General features: G+C 37.7%; 1 protein-coding gene across 3 annotated transcripts in view; it reads left to right on the top strand.

Moving 5' to 3' along the window:
• LOC122549136 (suppressor of cytokine signaling 6) overlaps window positions 1–8,332 on the top strand; it is a 60,239-nt gene extending 51,907 nt beyond the window's left edge. For all 3 annotated transcript variants that reach the window (XM_043688463.1, XM_043688464.1, XM_043688461.1), the window contains one exon: window positions 5,086–8,332. In XM_043688463.1, coding sequence (XP_043544398.1) covers window positions 5,206–6,816 — 1,611 coding nt within the window. In that variant the 5' untranslated portion in view covers window positions 5,086–5,205 and the 3' untranslated portion in view covers window positions 6,817–8,332. The remainder of the gene's footprint in view (window positions 1–5,085) is intronic.
• The last annotated feature ends 5,518 nt before the right edge of the window (window positions 8,333–13,850 follow it).

Here is a 13,850-nt window from a genome sequence, read left to right as displayed (position 1 = left end):
CCACAAGTACTGGGTATTCTACAATTACTAACTGATCTCCTGCCTGCACAATCTCTGCTCCCATCCACAGGACAAAAACCAGGGGTGTGCTAGAAAACTCACTTTGATAGATGGAGCTGCATGTCCACTTAGGCAGCTCAGAACTATTTACCAGTGCCACAAGATGGCAGGTGCCAGCATAATGTGAGAAATGTAACATTGGTTACCAGTGATGAAGAGGTTAAGGGTGTAATGATGGTGTGAGGGTGTTAATCAAATAGACTGCTCTGTCATAAGGGTATAAAACATCAGCAATTCCCAGTTTAGATTTTATAAATTCTACTTATTAACAAAAGTTTCTCTAGTCCCTTACTTCTGAGGAGAGGGACAGAGGGAAAGAAATATTGTTCTGATGGTGTAATTTACCTAATTGTTTATCCATTTTCCACCTATATATTGTGTACTCTGTTTTAGGGAATAATTTGAAATATGCATTTCATACTTCTGAACTGTTTAAATAGAAAGTGGAGAAAATACTTTTTTATTGTCCCACTCTATTATTATGGATTACTGCATATGCTTGTATGAATGTCAACTTTTGGAGACTAATCTTTTACGTCAAAAGTCACTTTTACGCAGTTCATATTTTCCACATGTGGTTGATTTGGATCCCAAGTGAAAATTAAAAACAGTGCTTCAATAAATTAAAATAAAAATACGACATGAGAATTCATATTAATCATAGTATATTCATTTTATGACATTATGAACTATCTTTCTTATTAATTATTATAAGATGATTAATTTTTGTGTATTTACTGATAATTATTTTCTTTCCTGTTTATAAATTCACAATTAAATTGAACCATTACAGCTCTAAGATTATTCTTTGGTTGTGAAATCCCAGGGCTTTGATCCATTTAAAACAAAAAGTTGAAACAGGTTTCTTATGAGATCAAATTTTTTACCAGTATGTATGGTAACACCTGTTAGTCTGCTGTTCCAAGTCTATACTTGTTGATTCCTCACCTCAGTAACACTTTTGAACTGTGCCTGAATTTAGTTTCCACCTGTATTTTCCAACAAAGATCTTTGGATAGTCATGAGGAGCACAAACTTGATTTCTTCTTGCTCTTTGTTAGCCCATGATTTATGAGACTTCCTCAATGGTAACTAGGTATCTGAAAATGGATAAGATAGAGTCATAGAGTTGTACAGCATGGAAACAGACCCTTTGGTCCAACTTGTCCATGCTGATCAGATATCCTAAATTAATCTAATCCTATTTGGCACAAATTCCTCTATCCCTTCCCATTCATGTACCCATCCAGATGCCTTTTAAATATTGTAATTGCACCATCATCTCTAGCATCTCAATCCATACACGCAACACTCTGCGTGAAAAAGTTGTCCCTTTTATATCTTTCCCCTCTCACTTTAAACCTATGCCCACTAAGTTTTAGATTCCCCTATCTGGGGGGGAAAAGACCTTGGCTATTCCTTCTATCCGTGCCCCTTTTGATTTATAAATCTCTATATGTCACCCCTCAATTTCTGACTTTCCAGGGAAAATAGCCCCAGTCTATTCAGCCTCTCTCTATAGCTCAAATCCCCCACCCCGGCAACATCCTTGTAAATCTTTTCTGCAATGGTATCTTAATAGCTATGTTTGTATCCAAAGCCTCCCACTATTTGGAGCAAACCGTGCACAATAGCTTCTGTCGATCCATGTTCATTCACACTTCGGTGAAGCATTATTTTCAGTGTTAAAAGTGATACCTCAAATTTTTTGCTTTTTTTTGGGCAAGGGAACCTAATTAGATTCCTAATTACCATTGTAAAAGCAGGAAAACGAGCATATAAAGCAAGTAACAATGTTCATGTCAGTGATTATTTGTGAATAAAACGTTTGCCTTTAGAACAAGGGCAACATTTTCTAGTTTTTATATGGTTGCATCACCTATGGTTTTCTGGCAGTTAATCTGTGAATAGGTGGTGCTTTACCACTGAAATGTAATTAATGAATCTCCTGAATTGAAAGCTTACATGGGTAGAAAATAGGAGCTAGTTTGATGTTTCAAGGGCAACTACGCATGTGCAAAGGAATCACAGCACCATATTTTCACTTAAAATGTAGACTTTGTATCTTTATTTAGTTTGTAACAGGCAATTTAATTCTGATGCTTTAGATCCCCGGTGTAAACTGATTCTTTTTTGATTGTGTCACACTTTCTTTGACCCATACGCATCTATATAGAGGAGAGATCCTGCAGGCACTCATTCTGTCTAGTAGATACAATGTACTTGTTACCAGTATACCGGAGGTCTAGGAGCAGGACTAAAGCGAGGGTAGACTTGATGCTTCGAGGCTTTCTGGAGTGGCAAGATGAAAACTAGCAATAGTAATGGGGAACCCAATAACTGGTGGGGAATGGGGACTGATAGCATCATCTTTAGCCAAGGATTAAGTTTATGAAGGATTTGATCAAGATGGCAGAAATATTAAATAATTATTTTGTTACATTGGTATTTACCAGAGATCTTGAACAGGTACATATGAAATTGGATGACAGTATGAGCAATTATGTAAATGCATATAGATTTTTTTTAAAGTATGTACTGAAACAAAAGAATGTCAAAGAGAGTGACATTTTATTCCAGGTGGATTTTTCAAAGCCCATGCCTTGTTTCCTTGGATTTGAGCTGGCCTATATTGTAAAATTAACACTCTCACTCTGGATTTGTCTCCTTTCCACTAACCATTATCATTCTCTGTTTCTTTTTTAATGTGACCCCCACGATGTCTAATCATTCTCACTCTTTAACCTTCTCGTGACTTACCCTTCTGTGCCACATGCTCTTCCTTCACACTCTTCTGCAGGAAAACCATCCCTTTTGGTTAAGAGTAATATCTGATTTAAAACATTAACACTGTGTCCACAAATACTACGAGACGTGCTGAGTTTTTTGAGCACTTTGTTTCTATACTAGCAAGTTATCATCTTTACTTGATTTCTGTATTGAAAAGCTTGATTAAATTGTAGATGTAGGATGAAAATTAATTACTGGAAATAGCCCATTATTAAGGATTACTGTGAGCCTCTTTTTCAGAGGACAGTCTGTTTTGGTATTTACTGATTTAGGCCAAGTTGCAAGGAACATTTTTAAAACAAAACTACATGCAGACATTGGGAGATGGAAAGCTCACACAACTAAACCTCTTGCTATCCCCTGCCAGTAAGCACATGTATCGGAGTACAAAGTTAAAAAAAATCACACAACACCAGTTTATATTCGTTCAGGCTTATTTGGAATCACTAGCTTTCAGAGCACTGCTCCTTCGTCAGGTGGTTGTCATAGGCCCCATTATTTCTATTCAGTGATTTTCTATTAAGTGAGGTATTGCTGAAACACAGCTATGGCATTATAGGACAACTACCTGTACTGAAATGTATTTGATTTCTTTCCATGCACACCATTCTACAAGGAACAAGCTAGTAAATGTTTGGCTTTGGTTCATTTGGTATAATATTTATAGTATATAAAATGAAGCTTGTTAAAGATCTGGGGGAAAGTCTAGGGTTTGTCCCAATCTAGGATTACAGATTGGAAGTCAGCTGAATTAAGTGAGATTGAACTTGTGGCTGAGGCCCTGAAGAATGATGTTTCACATAGAGTATTGATTTCAAACATACCAGGACAGACTAGGTATTTCTACTCGATCTGTCTGCATTGAGTTGAGATAATGAGGTCTGGTTTCTTTGCAAACAAGACTTTGTTTTCTCTTTGCTTATTGAAATTCATCTGTATCCCCATAGTTGTTGATTAATCTACAGAAAAATGGGATTCCTTTACAGATTTAATTTCTGTTACCACTAAAACACTTTTTAAGAATTGAGCAGTTTGCAGTGGTTGAAATGTTAATTTAAGCATGACCTAAAGACGTTTAGTAATTTTGTTGAACCACTCTGGTCTGGTGGTAGCAAAATACCCAAAATTTAAATGCGGTTTTGCACAGTTTCTTAGTACAACAGAAAGTGCACTTTTGCGATCAAGGTCAAAGCAATATGTTTTGTAGCACATAGCAGATCTAGTTAATGCAGTACTTCCCACTCAGTTCTCTGAAAAATGGGTGGCAGGCAGCTGTCAGATTCACTTTGAAGCCTCTGCAAGCAGAACTTGGATAACTGAATGGGGGTAGCTAAGAAAAGCCCTACTCTTCAAGAGCTTTATAAAGATCAAAATATACATTATTGTGAAATTAAAAACCCAACTCAGTGTGTTTTTCATCTTGATATCCTGCCTTTTGAGATTATTTCCCATTGTTGAATGAGCTTGATAAGGATCAAGAAGATTGATCAGCTTTAATAAAGACACACTCTTAATGAAGCCTAATTTGGTTTCTTTACATATACTTAATCTGGCAAATAACTTCTTTTTTCTGGATTTACAAATTTCTTGTTTCTATCTGCATCTAATGTAGTGTGAAGTGGTCAATAAACCTTTTTTAAAAATCTCTTTGGGCTGATTCAACTTTGTCATGCTGGGAAACTATTGACTTTCTCTTGGCTGATTTCTCTTGAGGCATCTCAGTTGTCTGAAGACTCAGTTGTCTGAAGACTCAGCATGGGAGAAATTATTGACACGCTCATCTTCCTGGTAGTAAAAATGCTCACGCCTTTATTTTGGCTGTGTTTTGTTGCTGTTAATGAAGTTTACTGTTTGGAGTACAAAATTATGAATAACACTTTGAAGTTGAAGGAGAAAGAACTTAGTTTCTTATTAAACCTACCTATGATCCAAATCAGTTTTAACGATCATTCAGAGCTGACAAGCCATGACAAAAATCGCATTAGCTCCTGGCCAAATTTTTTCAACATAATGGAATTGAAGCCATTGTTAGCACTTACTTTGCAAATTTTTCCCTCTGTTTATTCTCAGTGGTTTATAACTGTTTGAAGAGATACAAGTCAGCTTTGCACACGCTTGCATTTTAACATTAGGAATTGACTTTTAATGATCTGTAATGTACATAGTTTGTTCTTTGTATCTTAAAATATACATGTTTAAATATTGAAAAGTTTAACCCTTTGTCTGCTTTTGCAGGAGATGGATATCTTGGTGTTTAGCTGTGTTCTGGACAAAGAAAACCACACTGGTTAGATTGGTACAAAGAACAACATTGGAGTGATTGCTGTGTGAAAAGACTTGTACATCTTTTTCAGGATGAAGAAAATCAGCCTTAAAACGATCAGAAAATCTTTTAACTTAAACAAAGGAAAAGATGAAAATGAATTTGTGGTCGTACAGCACCAGTCACTTGTCAATGATTTTGGGAAGGAAGATTCTCTCTTTAGTTGTTATGGGAAAGATTTGGCTGGTAATGATCTAAATAAATCAGATGAAGATGATAAAGGACCAAAAAATAAATCAAAAGGTGAAGGTTTGATGGGCACATTGAAAAGGAGGCTTTCTGCAAAGCAGAAACAAAAGGCAAAAGGGAATTCACCTCCTCTTAACTTGGAAGATGATCGATTTTCTTCCTCTTCAACTCCAGCAAGTATTAATGACTTAAAAACTCAAAGACCCTTAAGATCCACCTCACTTCGGGGCCATCATTATAGTCCTACACCTTGGCCTTTACGATCAGCCAGCTCTGAAGAGACCTGCATTAAGATGGAGGTTAAAGTCAAAGCATTAGTCCACAATAACAGCCCAAACCAGGCATTAAATGGTGTTCGTAAGGAGTTCCATGATATGCAAACAGATCGTGTCTTTCAGGAACAGAGCAATACAATTGAAGAAATTGAGCCCCAAAATGACAGTTCTAATTTGAATACTGATGAATCTTGTCATGTTCCTGTGGTTATTGGATTGATGCCTCAGAATTACATTCAGTACACAATGCCTTTAGAAGAGGGAATATTTCCTATGGAAGGGTCCCGTACCTGTTGTCTTGACAATCCATTGCCTATGGAAGTTTCATCAGTGCCATCCCATCTATGTAGCAGCCCACTACAGACGGATGAAGGCCATATGGTCCCAGAATTAGTGGTTGCTTCTGATATATTCTTGGACCCACCTGTAAATGGTCTTTTGATTGGTACAACTGGTGTCATCTTGCCGAATTCAAATTCTAATCATGTTGATCTTCCTCCACTATCTCCACTCCTACCTCCAATTCCAAATCAAATGCAATTGACATTTCCTGGGTTTGGTGGTACAGCAGCTCATGTAGCAGAAAGAGTTCGTCATCATTTGAACTTTGATCCAAATTCTGCTCCTGGAGTAGGGAGAGTTTACGACTCTGTACAAAATAATGGTCCAATGGTGGTCACAAGTCTCACTGAAGAGCTGAAAAAACTTGCAAAGCAAGGATGGTACTGGGGTCCCATAACACGATGGGAGGCAGAGGAGAAGCTTGCCAATGTGCCTGATGGTTCTTTTCTTGTACGTGATAGTTCTGACGACCGTTATCTTTTAAGTCTGAGTTTTCGTTCACAAGGCAAAACTCTTCATACTAGAATAGAACACTCAAATGGAAGGTTTAGCTTTTATGAACAACCTGATGTGGAGGGGCACACATCTATTGTAGAGTTAATTGAACACTCAATTAAAGACTCTGAAAATGGAGCATTTTGTTATTCTAGGTCTCGTCTACCTGGCTCCGCAACTTATCCTGTAAGACTAACAAACCCAGTCTCCCGATTCATGCAAGTGCGTTCACTACAGTATCTGTGTCGTTTTGTTATTCGTCAATACACTCGAATAGACTTAATTCAAAAACTGCCTCTGCCAAACAAAATGAAGGATTATTTGCAGGAGAAGCACTACTGAAAAGTTTTGAAATCTTGCAGATTGATTGCACTTTTGGAACTGGAATGCATTGGAATTTAAAAAAATATATAATTTATCAAAAACTAGATTTAAGAAGTTGTTGTTTATGTGCTCCTTCATTTTGTAATCACAGGCCTTTGTTCTTGTTCTCTTATCCTCCTTCCCTTCTCTCCATCATCCACCCAACACCTGTTGAACATGGTCTACTATTTGCCAAATTGTCACCCCATTTTTCACATTGAGCTGCAACATTATTTTCTCAATCACCTATGAAAGACTGCCACAACCAATCCACACCCAGTTTTTATAAATTTTAAACTGTTAACTGCAGATTTGCAAAACTGTTCTCGAGAGCTACATTGAAGACCTAGTCCCTTGATTATGGCCATGTTGTGCACAGTATTCTGTGCAGGCTGGTTTTATTCAAGAGCAAGTGACCTTCCAGCAGCAGTATGTACCAAATGAGATAACACCTGGGCAATTTGTCTTTAAAGCCAAGCCATTGAAAAAAAATCACTGGAGTAAAACAAGACAATGTATTCAGTGTCTTAGCTGGTACACGGGGTAAACAGTGTACTATTTGTTGTTTAATTGGCTGTGTGCTGACATTATCAGCAACTGGCAACCTAGAGTGTTGTATCTTGTCACTTTTCCTCTGTAGAGAATTACTGTAATTCTGACACCTTCCTTAACAGACTTGTGCATGAGTCCAAAAATTCATGTTTTTTTCTATTGGAATTGCTTATCTTAACATTCTTCTTTTAAAGGGGGAATTTGTTTTTTATACTCCTTAATTCAGAATTTTGAGTTTGATTTGAAAGATAGTTTCCAATGCCTTTTTAATGTAGAGCACAACATAGATTTATTTTCACACATCTGGTTTGCACATAGGGTTCATATGCCAGTTTGTGCTTGTCTGCCCCCGGACCAATTTTGTAAAGGACCATCATGCCAGTATTTCTTTGAGTAATGGTTTGAAAACCAGTGGGAGACCACATTAAACACAGTAAATATTGAAGAGTATTATCCCTGGTTTTAAAGGGAGCTGATGAGCTTTATTTGCCAATTTCAGAATTTTTTCAAAATGGTTGTAGGATATCAACATTAATTTCTATGAGGTAATATGGAATGACTTTTTATGGATTTGTTTGTTTTCAATGGAGTAATATGAATTGTAATTTGGATATCATGGTTCAGGACTTTGAACAATTACTCAATGTCTGTGTATCCTTGTAATCACCAGGTAAAGATTGGTTAATCATACCAGTGAGGTAAATTGGATGTTTTGTGATTTTTATCAGTTGGCATATTATTACTCTAGTTCATTTGTATTTTAATAGACCAACTGACTGAAATTTAGCAATAATTTCTTTTCTTTTCCACCTTCAGTTGAAGTACTTTGTGCACTTTTAGGTTGTGTATTTTTTTGTTTCATATTTTCCTGTATTGCCATATAGAAAACTTCTGTAAGTGTACAGGCAAAACTGTTCCTATAAAATCATTTGTAATATGCCAATTATTAGTGTATGCTGTCATTCATAGCTGACACAACACCTTATTCTTGTTTGGTCTTACACAATAAGCATCACGCAAATGTTAAACTTTGACTTTTTTTACCATATTCAGGCATCAATAGGTTTTAAAATATAAGATGAAAGCTGATAACTTCCAAGCTCATACAATCTTCTGTTTTTTTGGAGCAGTCTTCATTTGAACAAACTTATTTACACTAAATGCATACAGTATTTTTTGGGTAACAGATATTTTGTATGTTTCTACGTAAGTATGTAATCGTATTAACATTGTTCCTTTAGTTTAAAAAAGAACAGAAAAGCATTACATAGTTTACACGTGTTTAATGCTTAATGACATGTACAGTGTTAATATGTAATTTAAAAATGGTAAAAATGTTTTACATCTGAAGTTTACATTTTTATTTGGTGTTGAGTAGGAAAACCTTGAAGTTAAACAACCTTCCGAGCTCTCCTATATCCTGGTATTGTGGTATAGTTGATGGATACCTGCTGGATTTGTTTGTTTGCAGTGTGGTGAAAATGCAATGCTCATTATACCATGTCCACTGAAAAAAAAATCATAATCCTGACCTGAGATGTAGGCTTATCGGTTATGGTTTTCTGTAATCTTAAAAAGAAATCCATATTCTATAACTGGTGCTAGCCAGAGATTTGAGGAATTATTGGAGAGGCCTGTGGGGAGGGATCGGAGGTGCCTCCGTCAAGCAATATCTCAATATCTTAGAAGTATTCCTTTGTCAGGATGCTTCAAACCCTATTTGACGTGGAGTCTGTAATTAATGGACATGAAGTAATTGAAATCTTGCTATAAAGGAAAGTAACTAAGGGGTGGGGAAAGGACCTTTATGAAACAAGGATTGTGTATTCCATTTTATAATGATGCTTTGACCTGGTATCTTAATGATCTATATCATGTATAAATGATCCTTTATATTCTGTTATATAGTGACCTATCAATAGCCTTGCCACGTAACCAGTAATGATCGTCCATTGCAGAAAAATTCCCATTGGTATCCATTATACATTTTTTTATTATCGGCTCACTTTTGACCCAGCACATTTTTTGCCACTATCTTAATACTAATTTTCCACTGTATCTATCCTTATGATCTCAGAAGGAAAGTTACCATGTAAATAATGTGCACAAGAAGAGGAACTTCACAGACAATACCTGACAACTGGTTGGACTTCACTTTCATGTTTCTGTCTTGTTCTTTATCTTTGGGGAAATAGTTGCCTCTTGTCTCTAACCTTTAGACTTGGACTTGAGCATACATTCCCAGTCTGTTTAGAACTTGGATTATTGGAATTGTTTTAGTGCAGTTTCCAAGCCTCTGAAGCAATCACTTTTTTCTAAAGCATGTCAACTGATACTTGTTGTAAATCTTCCATGAAAGTAAAGGAAATATCAAATCATAAGTATTTGTTTTACTTATCTCCCCCATCCTACCTTCTGCACAAAAAACTTCCTAGCTACCATTGGTTCTGAGGAAAGGTCATGAGACCCAAAATGTTAACTCTGATTTCTCTGTACAAATGCTGCCAGACTTACTGAGCTTTTCCAGCAATTTTTGTTTTGTTTGTGAATGATAACATTGGTTATGGTAGACATTTTAGTTTGTACTTATCTTGAACATCTGGATGTAACGGATGTAAGTTTACTTGCTGAGTTGGAGAGCATCAAGGTAGCCCACAAGCCCACCAACACTTAAAACAGCAGCTAATGAACTTGAAAGACCCTATACAGATGACAAGCAAAACTAATGTCATTTAAAAAAAGTTGTAATAAACAGGCAGAAAACTAGCCACCAGGATACATGAACATCAACTAGCCACAAAAAGACATAACCCACTCTGACTACACCACATACAGATGAGGAAGGACACTGCTTTGACTGGGACAACACATCCTTCCTCGGACAAGCCAAACAGAGACACGTGCGAGGATTCTTAGAAGCATGGCATTCCAACCAGAACTCTTATCAACAAACATATTGACCTGGATCCCATTTACCACCCTCTCGAGAAGAAGAGCAGGAAATGACATCACCGACCCAAGGAAACCTAAACACATAAAAAGTGGACCATACCACCAGCGCTTCGCCGAAGGCTCACTGAAGATGTTACCTAGTATGGTATGAAATGTCTGAAAGCGAACCTTCCAGCTCAGTGAGCAAAATTTCCATCCAGAACTTCAACCAGAGCTACAAATCTTCTCAAAATTCGCTATCTGGATGTAAGTTTGCTTGCTGAACTGGAAGGTTAGTTTTCAGACGTTTCATCACATTACTAGGTAACATCATCAGTGACCCTCTGGTGAAGCACTAGTATTATGGCCCGCTTTCTACTTGTGTTTAGGTTTCCTTGGATTGGTGATGTCTTTTCATGTGATGTCATTTTTGTGTTCTTTTTCTCAGAGGGTGATAGATGGGATCCAAGTCGATATGTTTGTTGTTAGAGGTCTGGTTGGAATGCCATCCTTCTAGGAAGTCTCTGTTGGGCTTGTTCTATATGTATGTATTTTCCCAGTCCAAGTGGTAACTTTTAACTTAAAAGTTCCTATACAGTCAAAAGCAAAACGAACATTATTTACAAAATAGCTTGCAAGAACTGTAACAAACACTCCATTGGACAAACAGACAGGAAAACTAGCCCCCAGGATACATGAACATCAACTAGCCACAAAAAGTCATGACCCATGTTCACTAGTATCCTTACATACAGATGAGGAGGGACATCAATTTGACTAGGACAACACATACATCCGAGGACAAGCCAAACAGAGAAAAGCACGAGAATTCCTAGGTGCATGGCATTCCAACTGGAAATCTTATCAACATTTGGATCCCATCTATTGCTCTCTAAGAACAGGAAATGAGATCGCAGGAAATGACACCACTGACCCAAGGTAACCTAAACACAAATAGCAGGCCATAACACGGCTGCTTCACCGGAGGCTTACTGATGATACCTAGTATGGTGACGAAACATCTGAAAACAAATCTTCCAGCTCAGCAAGCAAACTTACATCCAGAACCTCAAATTGAGCTACAAATCTTCTCCAAACTAGCTATCTTAAACATCTCTATATAGGCCTGGGAAACACAAATGTCTGGTGTTCTACAGCTGAGGGTCCTATTAAGTGCTACATTTCCAGATGTTGAAAGATTCTATAAGTGGGATAATCTCTATACTCTTGCACATGGGAACGGTTTATTTATTTGATTTACATGGCCTTTTAATTGTCGTGAAAACACATCTTCCTAGTTTTAGTCGCTTTAAAAGTGATTGCTAATAATAAATAATATGAGGTGCATATTAGAGGCAAATGCAGCCAACAATCAAGGTTAGGAGAGCTGAAAAATGAGTGTCAGGTTTTTAAGGGCCAGAGGAAATAATGAGACGTTGTGGTTTAAGAGATTTCCAGAGATCATCGATGTAGACTCTGTCATCCATGTTTAAATGACAGGGAGCGGAATTGCAGATGAAGCCCACTTTGAAGGCTGAAAGATATGGGCTAGGATGAGAGATTGGAGGAGCTTGCTAAGGCAAAGAGGTCAGACTTTAAGTTCAGTACGTTGAGATAAATAGTTGATGTTGCGGTTGCCATTGTAGCAGTTACTGGATTAGTGGTGCTGGAAGAGCACAGCAATTCAGGCAGCATCTGAGGACAGGCAGGTTTCCAGCATCTGCAGTCATTGTTTTTACCCCATGGTAGCAGTTACTCCTATTAACACAAAATAGTGTAGTTTTAAGGAAGACCACCCACTCATTTCACTGCAGCACCTATTTTAAAATGGATTTTGTAAAAATAGAATCCACATCTGATTGGGTATGAAATGCATATTTGGATGGAGATGGGCAACCCCAGAAATGTGGCCAAAATCTGAATGCCCTGTGGTATGAACTAAGGTGCCTTTGCTGTTAAACAGTAGTGCAAAACCACCTTTTCATAATAAAACCAGTGGGTAGCAGCATTGAATTTAATAATGATTTTCAAAGTTTTCTATCTGGTTTTGTAAATGAACAAAAACTGAAAACAACTAAACATTTGACTCCAAAAGAAGTTACAATCTTAGTTGACAGAATTTGGGGTTTTCAGTGTTAAATGTCATGTAAATTTAGCTGCTAAAACAACAGCATCTACTCTGTATGCAGCTACCCAAATTTGTACGGGTTTGTAGTTTTGGACCAGGGAGCATCACTGTGCAGGACCCCACTACATCCTCCACCAGTTGCTGTGGGTAAGCATGCAAAGTTAAATGGTGAAGAATTAACTTAAAAACCTATTCAGATTTTTTGCCTTGACTATTATCCTTCAAACCAATGGATCTCTTTTCTAATTATCCTACCAGTGGCTGCCCTAGGCACTCTTACTTGAATCAAGATACTGAATGTTTGATGAAATGTAAGCATTCCATCTTTCTATCCCATTCTGAGAGCAAATTGAAAGTTTTTTTTGGAAAGGAAACAATCCATTGTTTTAAAAAAAAATTGTCATGGGATATGGGTGTTACTGACAAGGTCAACTTCTGTTGCTCATTCATAATTGCTTTTGCATTTGCCTTGCTCTGCCCTTTCAGAGGGCAATTACATGTCAACCACATTGTCCTGGATCTGGGGTCATATATACCAGACCAGCTAAGGATGGCTAATTTGCTTCACTTCCATTAGTGAACCAGATGGATTGTTATGACAATCAGTCAATAGTTTCATGGTTGCCATTATCCAGTTGTTTAAAAAATTAATTCAAATTCCACCAATTGCCTTGTTCAAATCTGAACCCCAGATCAATTAGCCTGAACCTGTGGATTAATAATCTAATGCCAGTACAGCCAGGCTGCTGCTTACCCCTATGTTCTCTGTTTCCCCTCACCTAGAGTCATAGAGATGTACAGCATGGAAACAGACCTTTCGGTCCAACCCGTCCATACCTACCAGATATCGCAACCCCATCTAGTCCCGCCTGCCAGCACCCGGCCCATATACCTCCAAACCCTTCCTATTCATATATCCATCCAAATGCCTCTTAAATGTTGCAATTGTACCAGCCTGCACCACATTATCTGGCAGCTCATTACATACACGTACCACCCTCTGCGTGAAAAAGTTGCCCCTTAGGTCTCTTTTATATCTTTCCCCTCTCACCCTAAACCTATGTCCTCTAGTTCTGGACTCCCTGACCCCAGGGAAAAGACTTTGTCTATTTAACCTATCCATGCCCCTCATAATTTTGTAAACCTCTATAAGGTCACCCCTCAGCCTCTGACGCTCCAGGGAAAACAGCCCCAGCCTGTTCAGCCTCCCCCTGTAGCTCAGACCCTCCAACCCTGGCAGCATCCTTGTAAATCTTTTCTGAACCCTGTCAAGTTTCACAACATCTTTCCAATAGGAAGGAGACTAGAATTGCATGCAATATTCCAACAGTGGCCTAACCAATGTCCTGTACAGCCGCAACATGACCTCCCAACTCCTGTACTCAATACTCTGACCAATAAA

The sequence above is a fragment of the Chiloscyllium plagiosum genome, chromosome 4, assembly GCF_004010195.1.
Source record: "Chiloscyllium plagiosum isolate BGI_BamShark_2017 chromosome 4, ASM401019v2, whole genome shotgun sequence".
In the NCBI taxonomy this organism is placed as follows: domain Eukaryota; kingdom Metazoa; phylum Chordata; class Chondrichthyes; order Orectolobiformes; family Hemiscylliidae; genus Chiloscyllium; species Chiloscyllium plagiosum.
Note: the sequence above shows the minus strand (reverse complement) of the source record. Positions and strands in the feature narration are given on the sequence as shown.